This window comes from Apodemus sylvaticus, chromosome 1 (genome assembly GCF_947179515.1).
Source record: "Apodemus sylvaticus chromosome 1, mApoSyl1.1, whole genome shotgun sequence".
Classification (NCBI taxonomy): domain Eukaryota; kingdom Metazoa; phylum Chordata; class Mammalia; order Rodentia; family Muridae; genus Apodemus; species Apodemus sylvaticus.
Window position 1 is genome coordinate 164,987,579 of NC_067472.1, and position 22,166 is coordinate 165,009,744.

The 22,166-nt window shown below is 47.8% G+C and overlaps 1 protein-coding gene across 2 annotated transcripts in view; it reads right to left on the reverse strand.

The window, feature by feature from the left end:
* Positions 1–22,166, reverse strand: part of Nav2 (neuron navigator 2) — a 364,636-nt gene that overhangs the window by 182,598 nt on the left and 159,872 nt on the right. For both annotated transcript variants that reach the window (XM_052162012.1, XM_052162003.1), the window contains exons 5-6: positions 19,533–19,788; positions 8,341–8,507 (exon numbers count right to left, since the gene is read on the reverse strand). In XM_052162012.1, the coding sequence (XP_052017972.1) occupies positions 8,341–8,507; positions 19,533–19,788 (423 nt within the window). The remainder of the gene's footprint in view (positions 1–8,340; positions 8,508–19,532; positions 19,789–22,166) is intronic.

A 22,166-nucleotide genomic window follows, 5' to 3' on the forward strand; every position in this document is an offset into this window, starting at 1 on the left:
TTGTGTGAGAAAATGGGTAAACACAATAAAGGGAACCCCTGCAAACTTTGTGGGTCTCACCTTTGAGGGCCCCAGCTCTGAAGCACACATCCATGTGTGGCATCAAAGCTTCTGTAGGGGAGTAAGTGCCATTCTATTAGTTGATTTTTTTACTCAAGTCGCACAAGGGCAGGGCCTGGTGCCCCTCTCTTCACTCTTGAATATCAATGACTAGTTTGATGCTTAATACGGAAGAGACTTTGCACAAATGACCTTAGACAAGTCCCAGGACATGAAGGGTGGGGTGAGTACCTGTGCAATCAAGACTGGGGTTGTTTACCATAATGCTTTGCCTCATTTGAAGTTAGTCACCCACTAATAACAAATAAAATCTAGCAGAACTTTCCAGTTAGTAAAAACACACTAGTGCCTGCCAAGATGGCTTTCCTTAGGATGAATCCTTCTCCTTGAATCCCACAGCTGGCTGCCCACCTCAGGGGGAGTGAGTGACAGCTAAGAGGAGGAGGGGCTTAGCTCAGGCCTTCAGTCAGTTCCATTTTACTACAGATAGAATTTGTCCTCTAGGCCACTAGGACCTTACTGAACATACTTAGACATTCTTGGGTTTACAGTTGCTCTTCCACATGGAGGAAAGAAAGCAGGGAAGCCATAACTGGATGGGAAGAGGTAGGCAATCGAAGAAGCTCTACAGTTCTAACACGGTACCTTAGTTCAATGGTTAGGAGCACTGGCTGCTCTTCCAGAGGACACAGTTTTGATTCTCAGCACCCACAAGGCATCTCACAACCACCTGTAATTTAGTTCCAAGGGATCTGATACTCTGTTCTGGCCTGTGGGAGCACTGAGGGATGCAATCTGTACACAGATGTATGCATAGGCAAAAATACCCATACATATAAGACCAAAAAAAAAAAAAAAAAAAGATTTAAAAAAAAGTTAATTTAAGAAAAACTGAATGCGGCTAGGCAGAGATGAGGTGTAGCACATGACTCAGACAGCAGAGGGCAGCAGAGGCTCACTGTCTTGGGCTACTCAGTCAAGATAGTGGATTTTTTTTTTCCTCTCAAAGCCTTGCTTTTCCCAAGCGGAGTTACTGTAGGCCGAGGGCCTTGCAACCCAGCTGTCGTTTCAGGAAAAATGCCACAATTCTCCCATCACAGCCAAGGCAACCAGCTCAGGACACCTGCTTCATCTGACAAGAATCAGGTTGGCTATGGCTCTGATGCTTGTGCCTGCATGATTACCCACAAAGCTCAAAGAGGGACAGAAATGGGCACAGGCACTGCTGAAACACCCAGGAGGAGCTCCAGAGCTCGGTGCAGACCATTCTCCAGCACGGCCACTCGCACAGGCACAACGTTCGCAGACAGGCTTACCAACAGCTGAGGGTTCTGTAGCCACTACCTTAAGACGGATATTCTTGCTGTGACCCCTCATGTGCAGCATCTAGAGGCTGGAGCCCTCCCACACCACACTGGTGTTCTAAAGAACATTTTATCCGATAAGTTGGTTTCAGCCCTAGGAGTCCATCTTCTGCAGAGAAGGGGTCACACGCCTTCCTGAGAAGTCCAGCATCAAGTACTGGCTGTGGCTGAACCGGAGGGTCATAGCTCAGCTGCCCCCCCCCCCATTCTCCACCTTGCATCGTGAAGACAGGCCTTGCATGTCCACAGAGGGGCTCACTTCATTTACTCCAAAATAAATTTACCTTTAAATGTAGATGAATACTGTCAAATACTCAAGTTAGGAGAAAAAATGTTTTTTAAGAATATTAAAATGGAATGAACCTAGCCTTGCAGATCAGACTGCGGCAAAGCTGACTAAGAGAGCACACAGAGAATACACTATGCCTAAGTGTATTCCCTGCCAATGAAGCTTAAAATGAGGTTGAGCTCTGATACGTGTGATGCTTTCTGCCTGACAAACAGGAGCGGGAGAAGCGCTGGGCTGATCACCTGCAGATCAGATGCTCGGCAGGCATGCATCTCACATCCCCAACGCAGACCAAGCAAATCGCAGACCAAGCAAATCAGCATTTGTTCTTTTATGTACGAGTACACCATTGCTCTCCTCAGACACGCCAGAAGAGGGCGCCAGATCCCATTACAGATGGTTGTGAGTCACCCTGTGGTTGCTGGGAATTGAACTCAGGATCTCTGAAGGAGCAGTCAGTGCTCTTAACCACTGAGCTATCTTCTGTCTTCTTATCTGACTCAGTTTCCTTTCCTTTTTCCCACTCATTCTTCCTGCTCCCCATAGCCAGGTTCATTATCTTTTACAATGACGGCATCAGGCAAAGGCATCAGGCAAAGTCGTAAGCTGGTGTGCTGGTTTTGAAGCACATCCGTATTGCAAGAAAGGCAAACCTGGCCATACAGTCCTCTTGTCTCCATGGGAAAGGGCTATTCCAAGCACTGCCATTCATAGCTTTTACACACCCAAGGGCGTTCCTGCCCCATCTCCCCAAAGCTTTCCCGAATTCTGCAGCAGATAAAGAAAATGGCCCCCAAAGATAGCCAGAGAAAACACACCAGACATGGTTCTGTTCCCCTTGATGTTTGGCTTTTGTTCAATCCTAGACATGAAGGACAAAAGCTGGAGTGTGAGGCTTTTGTAGTTCTCCCTGGGGTCTGCTCTCCTGGGCAGAAAGAAACTCCAAGATCTTGCAGAGCCAAGAGCACATAGACCTAACCCAGGCAAGCTGAGGCGCTCACTCCTGGCCTTCTGCTGCCATTCCGACAGCACCTTGTAGACCTCGAGTCCACGTAAGGGGTCAGAACGCAGCTCCTTGTTTTCTGTGAGCTCAGCTAGCACAAGAAAGAATGAAAATATTTTAAAATGAACTAAAATAATGACTTGAAGACTGGCAAGGTAAAAAAAATATAAAACCAAAGCTGGCTTTGAAGTCCTTGGCCGTCGGGGAGCCCAGTTATCAAGTGCTGGCTCTGAGAATAAATTTAAGTATAGTTATGATAAAATGGATACAAAATTTCTATGGTTCCCCATTTCTGAGCTCCTGCTGCATGCCAGGCTTGAGTTGGGGTATGGGGTGGGGGATGGGTCTTACTACCTAAAGTCACCCCTGGAACGTTAAGTCATCAATTTGACTTACAGGGTAATTAGAAAATGGTATTTCTTGTGATGCGCATCTAAGAACTCTAGGGTAAGAAGAGTAAGGGTTTTCATCCTTTACAGCCTTGAGGATTATAGGACTGTCAAATATAAACTCAGAAACCTGAATTGAAAGGGCAAAGTTTATAAAGTCCAGGGTCTATATTTGCATAGCCACCTTGAAAGCTGACCGACTGTTAGATCATGATCAGATCTTGAGAAACAAGCTTTCACAGTAATCTAGGTGTGTGTGTGTGTGTGTGTAAAGTAGAAAGGAGACTATGAAGGAGAGAGACAGAGAAAAAAGAGAGGGTAATGGGAATAGTATGACAGGTAATGTGGGAGAAGGGATCAGAAAGAAGTAGACACAGTACGGGGAAAAACAGTGGGGTGGTTGAATATTGGTACACTGGGGCTGGAGAGGTAGCCAAGCAGTTAAGAGTACTGACTGTTCTTCTAGAGGATTCAGGCTCTATTCCCACACAGTGGTTTACAACCATCTTCAGTTCCAGTCCTAGGGGATCTAATTCCCTCTCCTGACTTCCTTGGGTACTGCATTACTATGTGATATATAGGAACATATGCAGGCAGAATAATTGTACACACAAAATAAAAATGAAGCATTTTAAAAAAGATACACTGATACACACACACACACCTTACAATGAAGCCCATTTCTTTATTTTTAAAGTTTATTTTATTATTTTTATTATGTGAATATGGGTATCTATGTTTGCATGTTCACATGTGAATGTGGATTCATGGATTCATGTGAAGTCCTGAAGGTATTATTTCCCCTGGACCTGGAGTTATAGGTAGTAATTAGCTGTCACATGTGGGTGCTAGGAACTCAACTTGGGTCCTCTAAAAGAGCAGTGGTGCTCTTAATCACTGAGCCATCTCTCCAGTGCCCGTCAGCTTCTAAAACTCTGGTAACCAAAAATTCAAATTAACTGTCACACACAACAAGTATGAGAGAAATCAGCAGTGAGTAACCTCTGTTTCCCAGGGTGATTCATGGGAAGTAAATTACACTCAAAATGCCAACTGAATAATTTGGTCCTATGGGAAAATACTGCATATTGTTACAACTCAGGGTATCTAAGGTATTTAATAAAAGAGCCATTGAAGAATGATGAATTGGGAAGTACTGACAAAAGCTGCACTCTGGCTGTGGTGGCTCCATGTGTCCCACAGGCCACAGCTGCCTACCATGGACGTCGTGGAAGGTTCTGTCTCTGTGTCCCGGCTTCTTACTCTTTCTCCTTCACTCTGGTGTTCACATACTGTCCTGGGGCTCCGAAGGCAAATGCATAATTAACAAAATAATAATTGGCCTGAGGAGATGGCTCAGTGCATACAAGTGCTCACTGTGTAAGTATCAGGCCACCAGAACCTAGGCAAAGCCAGATGCAGGAGCATGGGTCTGTAATCCTGGCATTCCCTACAGTGAGGTGACAGAGATAGTAGAGTCCCTGGAAGTTTGTAGGCCAGCAGGCGACCCAGGGAACAAGACACCCTGTCTCAGACAAGGAGGGAGGGGAAGGACCTACACTTGACATTGTCCCTTTGTGTGCACATGCACACACAAGCATGGAGGGGTGGGGGAGGGACAGGGAGGGAGAGAGAGGGGGAGAGGGAGAGAAAGAAAGACCGATCTTAAAAGAATAATTTAGAGTTTGGAATTTACCAGGGCCAATCAATCACTGTGACAGCCACCCATGTGGACTCTCTTCTCACTGGGATTATGTGGACACTTTGCATGGACTCCTCCAGTGTGGACCCTATCTTGGACTGGCAAGCCTGTGGAGAAGCACCTGGGGGAGCTTGCCAGCACCTTCAATGGCTGTCTGCATCCTTCTGAGTACTGCAGCACTGGTGTGGCTGGAAAGGGTCTTTAAAGACGACCTAAAGCAGACGCCCTGGTGACTTGCTTGCTACCTGTAGGCAGCAGATAACCAGAGTCACACTTCTGGAAAGTGGCAAGGCTAGAATTCAAGTTTAGTCATCTCTCTTCCGAGTATTTGCCCTGTCTTTATCTGGAGGCCAAACTCTTCCACAGATATTCGTAGTCCAGCCCCAGGGATGAGTTTAGCTTCGTACTTGGCCAGGCCTTTTCCTCTTCTAGGGTCCTGTGAGGACTTTGAGTGTGGTAGTTTAATCCAGCCTGCTAGCTTACCTGACCATCTGCACACAGAGCTCTGTCTCCAGATAACCTTCGGGAGCAAACTTTAAATGCAACCTTGCCTGATGCTGGTTTTCTAAGACAAAGTGCCCCCAGGCCCCCACAATGGATTGCAGCCCAGAGATCACAGTAATTTTGCAGCTGCTTCCCAGAGGTGACAGTTATCCACTGTTCTCGCTGAGAAGGGTCACTGTTCCAGAATGACCAAAAAGGCTTAACTGTTACTATGGCAACCTTGGACAGGTCCACTCCAGAACCTGCAAGAGTGAACCCAGGGGCGGTGGTGGTGCATGCCTTTAATCCCAGCACTTGGGAGGCAGAGGCAGGTGGATTTCTGAGTACAAGGCCAGCCTGGTCTACAGAGTAAGTTCCAGGACAGCCAGGGCTACACAGAGAAACCCTGTCTCGAAAAAAAAAAATGAACCCAGCATATCTGTTCTCAGATCAATACCCAGTCCAACACTAGGAAAAGGTTTTTTTAGAGCAGCTCACGCCTTCCTGGGCTACTGTCCTAGCACCAAGGGAAAGCAATGCAGTTGGAATCATTTCAGACTCCTCCCCAAAGCAGAATCCGTTTTTACTCCTCTGTGCTCGACTCAAGCTCCTCTGCTATGCGCACGTGGGAACTCCTCCCCTCTGCACGCCTCCGCAAAGCAGCGTCTTAGCCCCTCAGTTCCCACAACCAGCCTGAAGCTAGTCCCACTCATGGTCACGCGCAAATGAAATAAATGAAAGAAAAAGGTTCCACCCAGTATATCCTCCTCTACAGGACTTAGGAGTACCGAATCCTTCCATCTATTAGACTCATGATGTCACGGGTGCATCAACATAGGTGACTATCTTACAGTTCTGCCTTCTAATCACTGACTCTTTGTCACCAACCACGAAGTGCCATGCTTACAGACACTCTTAATCAGTGCACCCAGAATAACAGGGACATGACAAAATGCTAGTCTTCTAACCCGGTCTCCCGACAAGAAGAACAGCAAAGAGGAGATACAGCTGATGATGCCCAGAGGCGGAGGCCCACCAGGACGCAGAGCAGTTCTCACGTTAACAAGGCCAGCGGCAAGGACAGCTGAGCACATCGCCTATGTTACAGCTCTTCAGTGATCTCACAGGTACAGGAGAAAGTGAGGCTGCTGGTTTTAGTCTCAAGCCCAAAGGAGTTCTTACTGTACCAGGCCACCGATAGTCACTATAATGTCGATAAAGTAAGCCCGATTTATTAGTTTGGCATGTTAAGACAACTTGCCTTGTTTCAATCTTCACCCCTCCCTGCCTCTGTGACTGTAGCAAGCATCAAACCTTCTTTTCTGGTACATGTTTATTTCATCCTTTTAAAGGGGGGGGGACGATAAATGAGGTTGTGACACGAGTGGAACTAAAAAGAAAATAGCTTTTCCTTTTGAAGTAAAACCCAAGACATTTCTATATGCGAGCGTGCTGTATTTATATGGCTGTACTGTGAAAAGTTCTGGAAGGGTATGCACAGTTTGGTTTATACTGGTGCTTGTTAAGACATATAAAAGAACTTTAAAAAATATGTGTTCTTGTACCATTTTGCAAACAGATGTGATTTTTTTATATTCCAAGCACACATTTATGGTTTTTTAAGATATTATTTAATTGTTTTATTTATGTGAGTTTCTTGTGTGGGTACAAGCATCCTAAGGCCAGAAGAGAGAATCAGATGCTGTGGAGTTACAGGCAGACTCTGTGCTGCCCAGGACGGATGCTGGGGATTGGAACTTGGGATCCGCATCCATCTCTCCAACTCCTCCAAACACAATTATATATATACATACACCACTTATGCATGGGGAAGCAAAGAGGTGTGGGGTGTGACTCAGTGATATGTTTGTCTAGCATGACGACGCTCTGAGTTTGATTCCCAGCACCTCAGAAGTGAACCTAACAGACCAAAAAACTACACACGTTAAACAAAAGCTCCTGATTGTTTTGGGGGGTGGGATCACAGAGATGTGGATGCTCCCTATACCCTGGATTAGACTTTAGTACTGGCTGCAAGTTCCTGGTACCTTGGTTGAGAAATCTGTTAGTCTCACGAAGATAAAAATCTCTCCCCTACTCTGAAGGGGGGGGGGGGAATGTAACCATTAGTAAACTCTCAAGGGGAACAGGCTCTGTGTCCCAAGTGTTCCTGATTTGGGGAGGAGATAGGATGGGACGGGGTTCATTCACAACATGAGGGCTGCCCAGGCTTCTAAGCCACTGCAGGGACTGGGGGGCAGCATGCTGTGGCTCCAGGGGATGGTGTGACGTGACCCACCATAAGCTCTAGGACACTTGCACCCTGCCACTGGCAACACTTCTGAGAGACCTGGCTGTGGCTTCTACCCTCTGCTTGCCAAGGAGGGCAGGAAGGGTTTATCTCCCATTGAAGACTTGTGTCCGACCTACCTTAGTTTCTCGAGTGTCTCATGGGCCTGTCCATGCAAAGGTTTATTTTATTACCTTCTGTGGAGGTCTTCCACGAGCCACTCACCTTGCCTTTTCTCCATCCTAAGCACTCAGCGGTGCAGAGGTCAGATATCATTATATCATCGCCACCCTAGGAACAAGGCTGTCTGCTTCTTATATGTAAGTCAAGCGCTGCACCGTAGCTTACCCAAAGGTGAAAACATCCACATTACCAGTGCTCCTTCACATCATTTCTGACGACTCCCAAAGCCTGCCCCAAGAAACGTGCATTTCTACTGCATAGCATCCATGAAATTTTATCCTCAGATTTCAAATGGCATCTTGTTTCTAGCAAACTGCCTTATGGCCCATGGCCAAACAAATAACTTATTCTGGCTGGCCGGCCCGCTGGCTGGCTGGCTGTGGATGTAACAATGCTTTCCCTACTGTGCTAATGTCATTGATAACATCCTTCCTGCTAAGCTCATGTATGTTTGATTCACAGTTCTTCATCCTGTTTGCAAGTTCGATCTTGACCCCCCGACCCCGACTCACCCAAAGGAACCAGACAGGTCTGCTAAGAGACAAACTGGCAGAGAACTCCAGAGAAAATGACTCACCTTTCTCATGGTTACTTGGTGGTGTGGGTGGGGGTGGAGAGGTGACAGGTTTGGACTTGTCGTAGTTGTTAAAGCTCTGGCTCCGACGGTTGTTGGCAGTGGCTGAGCCTCCGCGTGTTTTGGCCTCGCTGCCTGCAGCGGCCACCCTCGCGGTAGGACCTGGGAGTCTAAAATCAAAGAGTCAGAGAGTAATGCTGTCAGTCTTAGGAATAAAGCAGTGTCCCAGAAAGAACTGCGACCATGCAGGAGATCATCATCAACAAAAACAACAACAACAACAACAACAACGGAAGCAGCAGCAGCAGCAACAAGAAACCAAACAAACTCAGACACCGGATCTGCGGAGAAGGCTAATCAAAGGATTTGGTGAAATACAGCAAACACTTAGGCTCATAAGGACCCCAGGAAAGTCCAAGGCAAACTGGAAACATGATTCCTTTGAGTGAAGAGGAAATTTGAAGGGATTTGCTGATGAGAAATATAAGACCCATCTTCTTTATCCTATGAGACAGGTTTCTTACTTTTTAATATGAGCAAAATATAACATCCCTGGCTCTATCCAGCACAGAACATAATGGCTTAGCCCTGAATTATTTTTCCCATGTGCACCGTGTTGGAAATAGTGTTTGCCATGACCCAGGGGTACAGGCATTAAGACCAGGATTCAGTTTATAACGCTAAGAAAGGAAACTGTGACCGCTCAAACCCAACACATCTGTGGTGCAAACCTGAGGCCTGGCTGACAGTGCTTGCCTGGCTCTATACTTTCCTTCAACACCTGACAACCTGTCTCTGTGGCATCCCTTTGAGGCCGAGGCTCAGTTTGTCTCTACAGTCAACATCTAAAGTCGTAATTCTATCTGTGAAAACAGCAGGCTTCAGTTAAAGACAAATACACATTTTCCCTTTAAAATAAAACCTCGTTTTGGGTGGTTCTGAGAGCAAAGCTGCCAGATTTCTTTGTAGTGTGGCTAAAGATGTCAAGGAGCATTCCCTAGAGAGGTAAGGGGAAAGACTCCTCAAATCAGAATTTTGGTCCAGGAACTTACTAAGCAGGCTGTTTCCAATAATTAAAGTTGAAGGATGAATACATGATGACATATTTAGTAGTATCTTTCAGTTAAAACCCACTGAGCCATGTTTAAAAGCGGCTGGAGTCTCGGCTGACCAGCATTAGACCCAATGATAAGCCTGAGTTCTCAACTCATAAAGCTTTCAGCCTTCTCTTTCCATGCGAATCAGCGAGTGCCAAAGAAGCCCAGAGTCTGGAAGCATTTTAGATGTAAGCAGCAAATGCTTTAAACTTTTTCTTGTTGGCTCAGCAAGAAAGATGGCCGTGGAGCGCACAGAGAACATGAGCTGGTGTGAAAGGACTGTAAAAGCGATCCAGTTAAAAAGCTGGCTGGGTCCTGACTGGGAGCTGGGAGAGGTGGGGGGTGGGGGTGCCGCTCCCCTCACCAGTCACAGTGAATCTTGAAGGCATTGCTTCCTGCTATGCTAGGAGCATCCGCCCTCTGTGAATATGCAACCTCTGGTTTGGAGAAATTCACTCCCACAAAGATAGAACTGGTACAAGTCTCCAAGGGTTCCAGCATCTGGGGTGGGGGCTGGATGTGTCAGCACAGCTGGTCAAGGAGATCCAGGGATGGGACCTTAGTGTCACTTGGATCTACGTCTGATGCAGTGTCCTGCAAATCTTCCATGTTAGGTGACATCCCTTGGTAGAACAGGTACACACAGCAGCTGTTGGGTTGGACTGATTTAAGCAGCATGGTCTGCAGAAGTCTTTATCCCTATATATAGGACTGGCCAGAGGAGGATTATGGACTTGTTCCAAGCTAATGTCACAGCAGAGGTTTTCCATGGTGCAGGCTTCAATAGGGTGTTGTCAAGAGCAGGGGCGTGGTGGGGAAGGGGAGGCACAAAGCAGCAAGGTGGACAAAATCTTCAGAGTTGCTAGAGAGGCTCCACTGTGCCTACTCAAGGCTGGACCACAGGAGATTTTTTAGAACAGCACAGAGGCAAGCCATCTAAGCACACGGTAGGTTTGATCTTCTGGAGGCAGTGTGGTGTAATGGACAGAAAGCAGGCTTTCCCACCCACAGGACTCCAAGGCAGCCTCACATCTGACATTCATCTTCTTCATCTAAAGCTCTGGAAGAGCAGCTACCCAATGGATGGCTGTACATTTGACATGGGACTTGACACCTGGCCTGTGGTGATTACTCGCTGCCGTGGAATTCCCCACATCCTTCCTGCTTGGCACAGACTTGTAAAGAACTAGACATTGTCATAAAGGGAACACACTATGGTACGGAGATAAAGGAAGTAGACAGACTTACCCGCTGAGAAGGAAGGACGGCAAAAGTCAGTACCAGATCAACATTTTGAAAGAGGCAAGATAGGCCTTGTCAAGCAGGGCTCTTTTTCTTGTTAAAGAACATTCCAGAAGAGAAACCATTTTGTCTGCTATGGAAAACTTGCTTTTGGGAGCCTCATGTTAGTGAAAGAGTCCCCACTTGAGACTGAGAACAGTCTGGATCCCTCGTGGTAACCATGGTTTAGTGCTCCCCTAATGCTTGGAATGCGTTCTCTGAAGTCCATCCATCTGACGATTTCAGCAAAAGCCGCCTCTGCAGGCTAGTTTTATGTCAACTTGATACAGGTGCACGTCATTGAGAGATGGGCACCTCAACTGATAAAATCACTCTGTAAGATTGGGACACAGGCAAGTCTGTAGAGTATTTTCCTAATTAGTGATTGGTTGGGGGTGGGTCAGCCCATTATGGGCTGTGGTCCTGGGTTCTATAAGAAAGCAGGCTGAGCAAGTTAGGATGGACAAGCCAGTAAGCAGCGTTACTCTATTGTCTCTGCATCAGCTCGTGCCTCCAGGTCCCTTTCCTGTTAAGTTCCTGTCCTGTCTTCCTTCGATGACATGGAAGGGTAAGCCAAATAAACCCTTCCCTCCCCAACTTGCTTTTGGTCATGGTGTTTGATCCACAACAATAGTAACATTAAGTAAAACACTGTGTCATATACAAAGACCAGGAAGAAATGTATGTTAGGTAAGAAAGAAGAATTCAATCATGAGGAAACCAAGGTACCCTCAGGACAGACGTGGTTTTTTTTGTTTTGTTTTTGTTTTTGAGACAGGGTTTCTCTGTATAGCCCTGGCTGTCCTGGAACTCACTCTGTAGACCAGGCTGGCCTCGAACTCAGAAATCTGCCTGCCTCTGCCTTCCAGAGTGCTGGGATTACAGGCGTGTGCCACCACCGCCCGGCTCAGACGTGTGTTGATCATCAACTGAATTACTTCAGAATAAATTTTAGTATGAGATTTCAAGTGCAGGATTTCAAAGTCAAGGGAACCACGGCATCCTAAGTAAGGCAGCTGTGTGATCACAGGAAGGTGCTCTAGCTCTACAGGAGGCAGCACTAGTTAGTACAGTCCTCCCTGGATCCAAAGGAGCCAGCTGTCCCCAGCTGGCATCTAGGTGACATGTGTGTAGATGCAAAGAGGCAATTCACAGAAAAAAACATGAAGAGGAGAGAGAGAGAGAGAGAGAGAGAGAGAGAGAGAGAGAGAGAGAGAGAGAGAGAGAGAGAGAGAGAAGAGACTTAAGAGCAAGACCCAGATTTGGCATGTGGTCAGGGACTGTGAATGGAGGCTCAGAAGGCAAAGCATGCTATACATGGTGAGAGCTTGCAGAAAGCAGAGGTGAAGCCAGGCATGGTGGCTCATGCCTGCAATTCTAGATACTCAGGAGGCTGACACAGGAAGAGTTCAAGGCCTTTTTGGCCTATGGAGTAAGTTCAAGGCCAGCCAACACAACTCAGTTGGATCTAAAAAGAGACTCAGGATCATCTCACTCAGTGGTAGAATATATCTACCTTGCATGCAGTGTAGACTACCACCATGGGGGCTCACACCTGCCCCATGAGGCCAAGACAGGTAGACTGCCCTGATTCAATGCCACCTTAGGCTACAAAGCAAGACTCTATGTCCAAAACAAAGCACACTAAAAGAGGGCAGAGGAAATAGTTGGAGGGTGAAAGTTCTTGAGGGGCAGAGTGGAGTGAACCAGCCAAGGGAAGTGAACAGGACCGAGGAGAGACGGCCTTGGGGTCAGACTAGGAAGCCTGGACTCTGTCCTATCCTTCGGGACTGAAGCATTAATTAAGGAGGCCGAGGGCAGATCTGGAGCTAAAAATAAGAGTATGTCATCTTTGCCAGTGACACAGACCCATGGCCTCACACAGAGGCTTGCAGCCTCTGGCTAAACCTTCTGCAGTTCATTACGATTGATGTCCTTGTGTGTCATGGGAACTTGGATCAGCCCCAGCCTGGAAGCCATGTGCTGTCAGTCACATCCGAATGCCGCCTTGTTGAAGAGTGGGGCCTGACCCACAGGAACAGCTGCAGGTGGCGTGGCAGATGCTGCCCACTGCCCGGCCTCACTGAAGCAAGTCAGCGGGAGGCAGGCGGGCAGATAGGCCCTGTGCCATTCGCAGTACCAAGAGGTCCCAGCGGCTCTGCAAGGAGAACTTCGCTTCTGATGATCATTCCGTATCCAGCTTCAAACCAACAGAAGGCACAAATGGATGCTCCCAAACATGTGTGGTACTTTAAAACATTAAATTTAAGGGAAGTGCTGGTGGAGAGGTGGGAGACAAGTCTTGCTTCTTTGAGAGTCATGGTCAAATTCTCCAAAGTGTGTGGAACACCAAGCAGGGAACTGAACTCATTCTTGGCATGGCCACTACCTCCAAGCCCCCTGTGCCTCCACTCTACACGCTGTACGTGCTGAGCCCCGTTCCTCTCCCCCAAACCACTTCAAAGGCTGGGAGTGGGGTGGGGGAGTGCCCCTCCCAGGAAGCATGGCAGCTTGTGTGCACATGCTGGGGGTGGGGAACCCAGGATTGGAGATTCTTTCTTGCCAGACAAGATGATTAAATGCTAAATCTCTCATTTCCACGGCATCTGCTTTTCAGCAGCTAGGCAGAGGCCCGATCATCCCACTAATTTGATTCCACTCTCCAAGATGGCCACGACAGCCATACAGGGATCCATTCAGCCTGGCTGCCACACCTAACCTAGTTCAACCAGGAAACCAACACCACCCATGCACACCTGCAAGTTACGGTGCACCAATGGTATTCTAGAATTGGATAAGCCTTTTACAAAATCCTCAGGACACCGTGCGTGAAGCAAGGGACACACACATACACACTCCTAAAGATGAAATCATTTACCCAGGCAATGCTAAGTGGCAGCTATACCATTGGGTCACCATGCTTTCCTGCCTCCTGTGGGCAGAACATGGTATATGCCCATGACTCTACCAGAGATGCCAGGGAGAGACAACATGGTAGACTGCAGAAATGCTTGAGATCTACATTCAAGGGTGAGGCTTATTCTGTTGAACATCTTCCTGGCAGGGATCTAATCAGCACTTCCATAAGAGACTTGTTTCTAGAGTTCTGAGGGCAGGTGGCCTACTCAGCCAGAGGTTGGGGTGGTGGAGGGTGGGGGTGTCTCCTCTGCCAACCAGAGTTTACTGCTGTACTTAAGGGTACTTAATCAGCCTCAGTCCTTATCAGGACAATGCTCAGGGATAGGGTCTGGGAAGAGGGAAGCCCAGGAATAGGAGTCCATCCCTTTGATGGCCTCAGCAGAGACAAGATGCACTCAAAATACACTCTTGATGAGGGGCATGATGACTCTAAAGGAAGCCACCACCTTGGCTGACGGTGAAGCTGTAAACTGTTCGTGGCACAGGCTTAGGATGGACGACTGCACCCTCATCTTCAGCTCCTCCCCTCCCCTGCCCCCATACAGCTTCTGTGCCACTGAAGGGCGGGCATGCGCTTCCAATGGGGCAGCTTCTCAGACAGCTCCTGTCCTCTTCTCTTTTGGGACAGAGCATTGGGCTTCCTGGGAACAGACACGGTTCCTCCAGGCTGCCCCTTTCCTTTGACATTCACATACGTTGGCGTGATGTTCAGATTCAGTGGGCTCAGCCTGCTGGAACAGGGGATCCACTCCTGCTGTGGCTTCCTCTTCTTCCTCAGGGAAAGCAGTCTCTTACAGGTAACAGGTACGTGATACACACTGAGGCACAGGGCCATGCAGTTTCTCCTGCACCAGTCAGGTTGCTCCAAGCTGGGTCTTGCCTCTGACAAGTTTTTCAGAAAAAGGCATTCAGAAAAATTATAAAGGGTTACTAGAGTCTGGCAAAGGGGACAGCTGGCAGCTCGTCACACTGGTCTGTACATGAATGAAATGAAGGGCTGGTCTTCCTTCACCTTCAGGAAAGTAAACGTAGCACCAGTCATCATGGGAAGACCACCTAGTGCAGCTTCTCCCAGGTGCCGAAGGGGCAGTTTGTGAGACTAGGCTGAGGCAGGGGCTGAGGCGGCAGGTTTGACAACAATTTCACAACATCAGAATGCAAAAGAAAGAAACCGAGGTATGGCCTAAGGGCTCTGGGGCAAAAGAACCCAGGCTCTTCCCCATCTTCTTTGTAGACTGGGGGCACCACACTTGTGAATAGTTTCCATTATCTGTAGAATGGAGCTATTAACATGACCTACCTGGTTACCTCATGGAGGCTGTAGGATTAAATAAGACTGTAGATGTTACAATATAACTGGGGTTGCCCATAGCCAAGCATGTGCCTCAGGGTTCAGGACAGGATGCCTGCAGACTACTGACTGTTGTCCCCCCACACCCCCACTCCCTCAGAGAAGTTAAGGCACAGTATGCAGGAGAATCCAAAAACAAAGACAGGACATGACAGCCTTCTGCAATGAATTCACATTTCGGATCTCAGCTCACAAGGACACCTAACCCGCAGTTAGTAACTGAGGGACCATGACCATAGCCAAAGCACAGCACACAGAGAGGAGATGCAGATTAGGGCCGGGATGAAGCAGGGAGCAAATGCATTCGCTGTAGGATGGCTATAGAACGGCCTGGAAACTCACCTCTTTCTTCGAGCAGGTAAAATCGTGACAAGGTGAGATCAATACAGTGTAAACATTCAGTCTGAGCCAGTCACTTAGGCACAAACAAAGCTTCTCACACACATATACACACTCCCACCCAAGCTCGCTCTCAGAACTCCCCCAGCTGAACCAATAGCCAAAGCATGTTTGGGTTTAGGTAACTGGAGACACTGAGCAGGGAGGGGGGTCCACAAGGAACTCAGCCAGCAAGGAGGCAATGGGAAGAGTGGGCTGGGTTTAAACCATGCTTTGGAGGACACGGAGGACGCTGCTAACCTAGAGATCTTTTTCTGACCCAGAGTGAAGCGGATGAGTTTGCTTTGAGATGAGTCCTTAGATGATGCACTGCAGGGTAGGAAGGAAAAGATGGAACAGATGAGTGAGGAGAGACGCGTCAGCCAAGCCAAGAGGAAGTCCCTGGGCTGGTCTGCCATACACTTCTTCCCACTAAACACACAGTGTGTCCTCCAGGTCTAACTTCAGTGATTATGGTGTGAAGAAACTACAGTCAAAATTATCTAAAGCCTAGACTTGTGTTCTCAGCTACTCAGGAAGCTGAGGCAGGAGGATGGCTGGTATCTTTGTTACTTTTCTATTGCTCTAAATAGATGCTGTGACCAAGGCAACTTATAGAAAAGCCTGTTTGGGCTTACAGTTTCAGAGGGTGAGTCCATGACCGTCAAAGAGTGGCATGGACAGCCACAGTTGGCATGCTCAAGATCTTCTGGTTCCGGGGTGAGCCCTGGCAACTCAGAGAGGCCTTGTTTTAAAATACGAAGTAAAAAGAAAGCTGGGGGTATGGTCCAGTAACTGAGCACTTGTCAACTCTGAGCAAGGCCCTAGGTTTAATTGTAAGACAAAACAAAAGATCTAGCTCAGGACATTTAGGTTGTTGACCCCTCTGCCCCCACCCCCCAATTCCATACTAAATATCTTTTCTGACTTCACTTACCTATATGCTTTCTTTATACTTTTTGTTTGATTTGGTTTTCTGTGATAGGGTCTATCACAGCACCTGGGCTGCTCTGAGTCACCTTTACTTTATAGTTTGGGCTGGCCTGGAATTTGTGGCAATCCTCCTGTCTCAGCTTCTCCTTCCTGTTTTTCCACTTCTCTAAAGCACTACAATGTTCAAAGTGGGGAGCATTAATAACACATAAAGCAATACCCTCTAAGGTACAGATGTGTTGATTTCACAGGGTTGTTCCCTGGGCTATAAAAGCAAACACCCCATAAATGTGCACATATAAAAACTCTTGGTCAGATTTAATCAATTTCTAGTTATTTTGTATCATTTATCTTTCTTATGCCTTTCTAGATAAAGGTTAGGGTGCTAGATATGGGACGTATTCTACCAGGGAGCTGTCTCCCAACTGAAACACTTAATCTGTCGTCCAGTTTTCTTGTAGTACATTCACGGAAAAACCTGTGTTAAGAAGCACTGTTCTTGCTGGGCAGTGGTGGCGCACGCCTGTAATCCCAGCACTCTGGGAGGCAGAGGCAGGCGGATTTCTGAGTTCGAGGCCAGCCTAGTCTACAGAGCGAGTTGCAGAACAGCTAGGGCTACACAGAGAAACCCTGTCTTGGAAAAAAAAAAACAAGAAGAAGGAGGAGGAGGAGGAAGAAGAAGAAGAAGACACACTGTTCTCTGGGAGCAAAGGAAGAGTAGAGAATGGAAGGAAACGAAAGGAAAAAAGAAATCAAGCAATTTTTGGTTATTTCCTAAATAACGGAATATGATTGTACTTAAGATAGACACAAATGGAGAGAAACACAAGGCTTAGAAAATATGCTCCTTCCAGAGACTGTAGGAAACTTCATGCTGCGAACAATGGATCACGTGCCCAGCCACAATGTAGACTGTAAAGTGAAAAGGCACACCATGGCTGCTCTGGCATCATTACAGCAACGTCTCAGATGTTCTTGAGGGATATAGGCGAGCTTCTTAGAAAGCTGCCAAATCTTGCTGTTTGCACATCTAGCATAGAACCTAGACATGTGTTTTCTTCTTTTTTTCTTTTTTAAAAGACGTATTTATTTTTATTTATATGAATACACTGTAGCTGTCTTCAAACACACCAGAAGAGGGGCATCAGATCCTACTACAGACCAGTTGTGAGACCCCATGTAGTTGCTGGGAATTGAACTCAGAACCTCTGGAAGAGCAGTCAGTGCTCTGAACTGCTAAGCCATCTCCAGCCCCCTAGATGTGTTCTTAATAGGCATGTCTGCATCTTGAAGAGTTCTAACAGAACACCAGAACGGAGCTGGCATCTAGGGTGCTCGCACCAGTACCACTAATAGCTAAGTGTCCAAATGGTTACCTTTTGGGGCTTTGGCTATCACAGATTGAACGTGAGGCTAGTAACTCAGTGCGAGCCAGCCAGTGATGGAATTTTATCATCCTTAAGTTCGTAGCCAGAGTATCAGTATTGGATATCTTACGTCTAGACCTTGGCAGGATGCTTTGAAAGTAAGAGTGGGAAGCGACAGTGCACAGCGGATGAGGCCATTCGTGCGGAAGTAATCAGCCTGTGGGATAGAGGGGTGAATGAGGGCATAACCACTCAACTCCTAGTCCGTGCCACTACTTTGTGGGGCCAGAAAGCATGACAGTATGGCAAGAACCCTTCTGTCATTGGAGTAAATCTTCTCTGCTTGCGGCAATCGTCCAGTTCCTTCTCTTCCCACTGTTATGTCAAGCTTGCCCTACCACACTAGTTGCCCTCCCCCACGTCCCACCAGACCTCTGCAGGTGAGGTCTGCATGGTTAGTTTCCTTCCATTCATGTCTCACCACTAGGCGCCATGGCCTCAGAGGGGCCTTCCCATTAACCACCATTCCTGAATCCCACCATCTTCCTGTGGACGCACTCGCCGCTCCCATCTCCCTCCTGGTTCCTATGTTCGTTGTGCAGCCTCCCCCAGGAACGTGTGGAGAGCAGGGACCATGGCTACCATTCCTCTCTGACTCCCAAATGACTAACAGTACCTGGCGCACAGAAGGCTTTGCTCGCACAAGATAAAAGAATGCAAACTGGCGGATTCGAGGTTCTGAGCAGACATGCAACAACAATCATAATGACTTAACTGTGAGCCTCTCTCCTCTTCTTCCCACACAGAACCTTTTCCCTGCGCTGTAATTCTCGCAAGCATTTCAGGGAAAGGGCCTGTGCAGAAGGCAGTGTCTGATGTACTCAGGTGTGCTAGGGACCCTCCAGCCAGGGGACAGTTCCCAGCCAAGCATTCCTCCAAGGGAAGAGCACAGTGCCTGGCTGCTTGGTGCTCTCTCTCTCTCTCTCTGCTAGTCCATGCAGCTCTCCTATTTCACAAATTTCCATAATGCCAGTTGGATAATTAGGTAATTAATTAGGGGGCCTCATTTACATCAGACCCATACCTCCTGGCTGTAAATACCCTGCCAGGTGGGAAACTGCACTTTTCATGGGAAACACAGCTGCGACTCTAAGGCAGTTGGAGGTCAAGCAGCTTTGGGCTTGGTTTGCGGCTAGCAGGTGTTAAAGGGTCGAAAGAGTTCACGAAGCCTTCTGTCCTGGTGCTTTGGGGCATAGTGTTTTTCAGCATGCATTCAACGAAATCAAGCAACCAATCAGGCCAGTGGCACTGGGTTTCACGGCTAGCAATGGGTGGCTTAAAAGAAGACAGTTATGGGCTGGAGAGATGGCTCATCGATTAAGAGCACTGACTGTTCTGCCAGAGGTCCTGAGTTCAAATCCCAGCAACCACATGGTGGTTTACAACCATCTGTAATGGGATCTGACGCCGTCTTCTGGTGTGTCTGAAGACAGCTACAGTGTACTTAGATATAATAAATAAGTAACTTTTTTTTTTAAAAAAAGAAGATAGTTATAATGGATATTTCTATAGGACTTTCTCCTGAATCAAAAGCTTTCCAGTTTTCAAATCCATCAGTCCTTTTCTGTCATTAAAGCAAATGACTTGTGGGTGATCTTTTACAAAACAGCTTAGGGATTTGCAGGCCTCTTCCTGACCTGTATGGACACACACCTCCACTGGGTACAGAGGAGCCTTGCTGTGTCTATCTTGAGGCCATGCTAATTCCTCACAAATGAGGACCACAGACCGCAGAGGCCACCCCACACAGCTGGGGAGGACGACACCTAAAGATCGGCAGCGCCATCTGTCCCCAAGAGAGGAGCCCACCTGGACTGCATTTCCGCTTGTGTTTTTGCTTGCTGATGTGGAACTGGCTGGCACGGGGCTTGGGGAGTGGCCAGCCCCTGTTGCTGAGGAATGCCAGCCTGGCACTGGGGAGGCGCCCCGGCCACCTGAGACCCGGCAGGTGGCAGAGGGGATGAGGAGAGATGCTGCTTCTCCGGCTGCTGCTGCTGCTGCTGCTTGTATCGGGAGAGGCTGAAGAAGAGGCCTAGAATGGCCTTGAGGTTCCCATTCCTGATCTCTGCAAGACAACAGAGAGGTTCTCGTCACCAGAGGCATAAATGTGGGAAACGTCAAACCTTGTCAAATCGACGGCATGCTTAAAACTGCCATGAAATTCTAAATGTTTTTAGGAAAACCTAATTTTGTACGTAATACACCCTTCCTGTCTAAACTGGAAATGACTTAGCGTAGTCAATCTGTTTGTTGTTTTCATAAATAAAACTTAAGGTCCTTGCTTAACATGTATTGGAGGTTTAAGAACAAATGTGTAAGAAAGCCTTTGCACAGTTTAAATAACATGAGGATTCTTGTCAGCCTTTCTTTTCTATGTTCAATGGGCTTCTTCAGTCCCACCTGAGTTCACATCCTGAAGGTTCATTCAAATCACTCCTAAACCACAGATTAGTCTAGTTTCCCCATGGGGCTGTGGTAGATGCACCAGGCAAGTCAGAAGTTCCAGGAGGAACTTCTCAGTAAGAATACCACTGAAAGAATGAATGTCCGTCTCCAGACTGAGCCTGTGATGTGGGCAAGGCTGTGGATCCTAGACTCTCTGGCACTAGTAGAGGGCACTATGGTCTAGCCCAATCTGCTAAGTCTACACTCTGAGCCCCAAGTCACACAAAGCGTGCCAAGTGGCTGCCATTGAATCCAAATCCTTTCTCTCCTCTACCCAGTCATCTTTTCAAACCCATGGCTCAGCCTGTCTTGCCCCTCGAGTCCATAACTCCAATTCAGGATTTGACCGTGGAACAGGAGTGTAAGAACCGGCCCCATCAGGACTCGTGCGAGATATTTCCTCTATGAAAATAAATTTGAACAGAGTGGGGAGAATTTTAGATTCCAGACGGTACTTTTTAGATATTAAAATGCGTTTGCCTCGAGGCATGCATAAAAAGCTGTGGCAAGGGATGAAATATTTATTCCATGCTGAGTATCCATCCTTTTATGTAGCATTTTTAACACCAGCTGCCAACAGCCAGAGGCTACACTGACCCCAAGGCGGTGAAGTAGGGCCACTGAGAAAGAGGAACATCGGAGAGGAAAACCCAGAGAGGTGATATTCTACACACACACACACACACACACACACACACACACACACACACACCACTATGCTGGGGAAAGGATGCTAACATAAAACAAGGCCAAGGAAGCTTCAGGGGTCTTGTGAGAGGGTGGGAGTCGGCAGCCCTGCTTGTATGGAGAGTGCAGGCCTCTGGCTGAGCTCTGGCTGAGGAAACCTGCCCAGGAAAGCACTAGGGCATCCTCTAAGGTCCAACGCAGACAAGAATGTGTGAAGGAAAGTAATGAATGCCTTTAGGACAAGCCATGTTCCCACAAGGAAGGAAGGGCAGCCAGCCAGGCCTTTGGACCTGTGTGCAATCCTCCAACCCCAAGTTGGACTGGGACAAAGCATTTGTTTTGCCAAAATACCCCTTTCCCCAGGCTGTGAGGGAACCAGCGATATACCCTTCTGGAAGCCAGTCTTCCTGCCACAGTTGGAAAGCTAGCAGGTCCTGTGAAGGCTGACAGGTGTGGCAGTCTGCACCTCTGGACTCCAGCCTGCATTCCACCACCCTCCAGCTGTGCAAGTCCCACCATCTCTCCCGGCCTCTGAGAAAGGGCAAAACTTCCACAGCCAGCCCCAGCCTTTGTAGAGCAAAGGACGGGAAGAACATGGCCTCAGAACCCCAAAGAAAACAGACATGCAGCTTCATGCTGTGGGAACAGGCCTCTCAGGGTGATGGCTTTTCCAAAGCTACTATGCAAACTATGATTTATTTATTAAAGGGCTGTTTTCTGTGTCTGAGTATCTTGCGTGTATGAATGTGTGTGCACTGTATCTTTATGTATGCATTTTCTTGTTGTGTGATTCAAAGCCTCTGTGCCTTTTGCCTACAGAAGAAGGGGTTGGATTTCCCAAGTACAGGTCCCTTGCAAGGGCAGTTGGAGCTTTTAACCACTGAGATACCTCTTCAGTCCCCAAACTATAATTATTTTTAAAGTGCACTTTGCTTTGTATGCGCTAGGAAGAAGTGCATGCCATGGCAGACCCGTGGAAATCAGAGAACAACTTGTAAAAGTCATAGCTCAGGGCTTGATTGAAGCAGTAGTGGGCATGTTCAAATCAGTGCCCAAAGCCAGACAGCCCACCCAGTGCTGGTAGGCACCAAGAACTAAACTCAGGTCATCAGGCTTGGCAGCAAAAGGCCTGCACTTGCTAAGCCTTTTCTCCAGGCCCAGACCATGATCTGGATACGGGGCTCCTAGTCCAACTGGGATGCCGTGTCGTTGCTTATGAACTACACCCCCCCCCCCCCCCCCCCCGTGACACGGATTCACAGAAAGTGTCAGAGGTGAGGGCGAGCTCCCTAGCGTTGCTGTGCAGCTCCA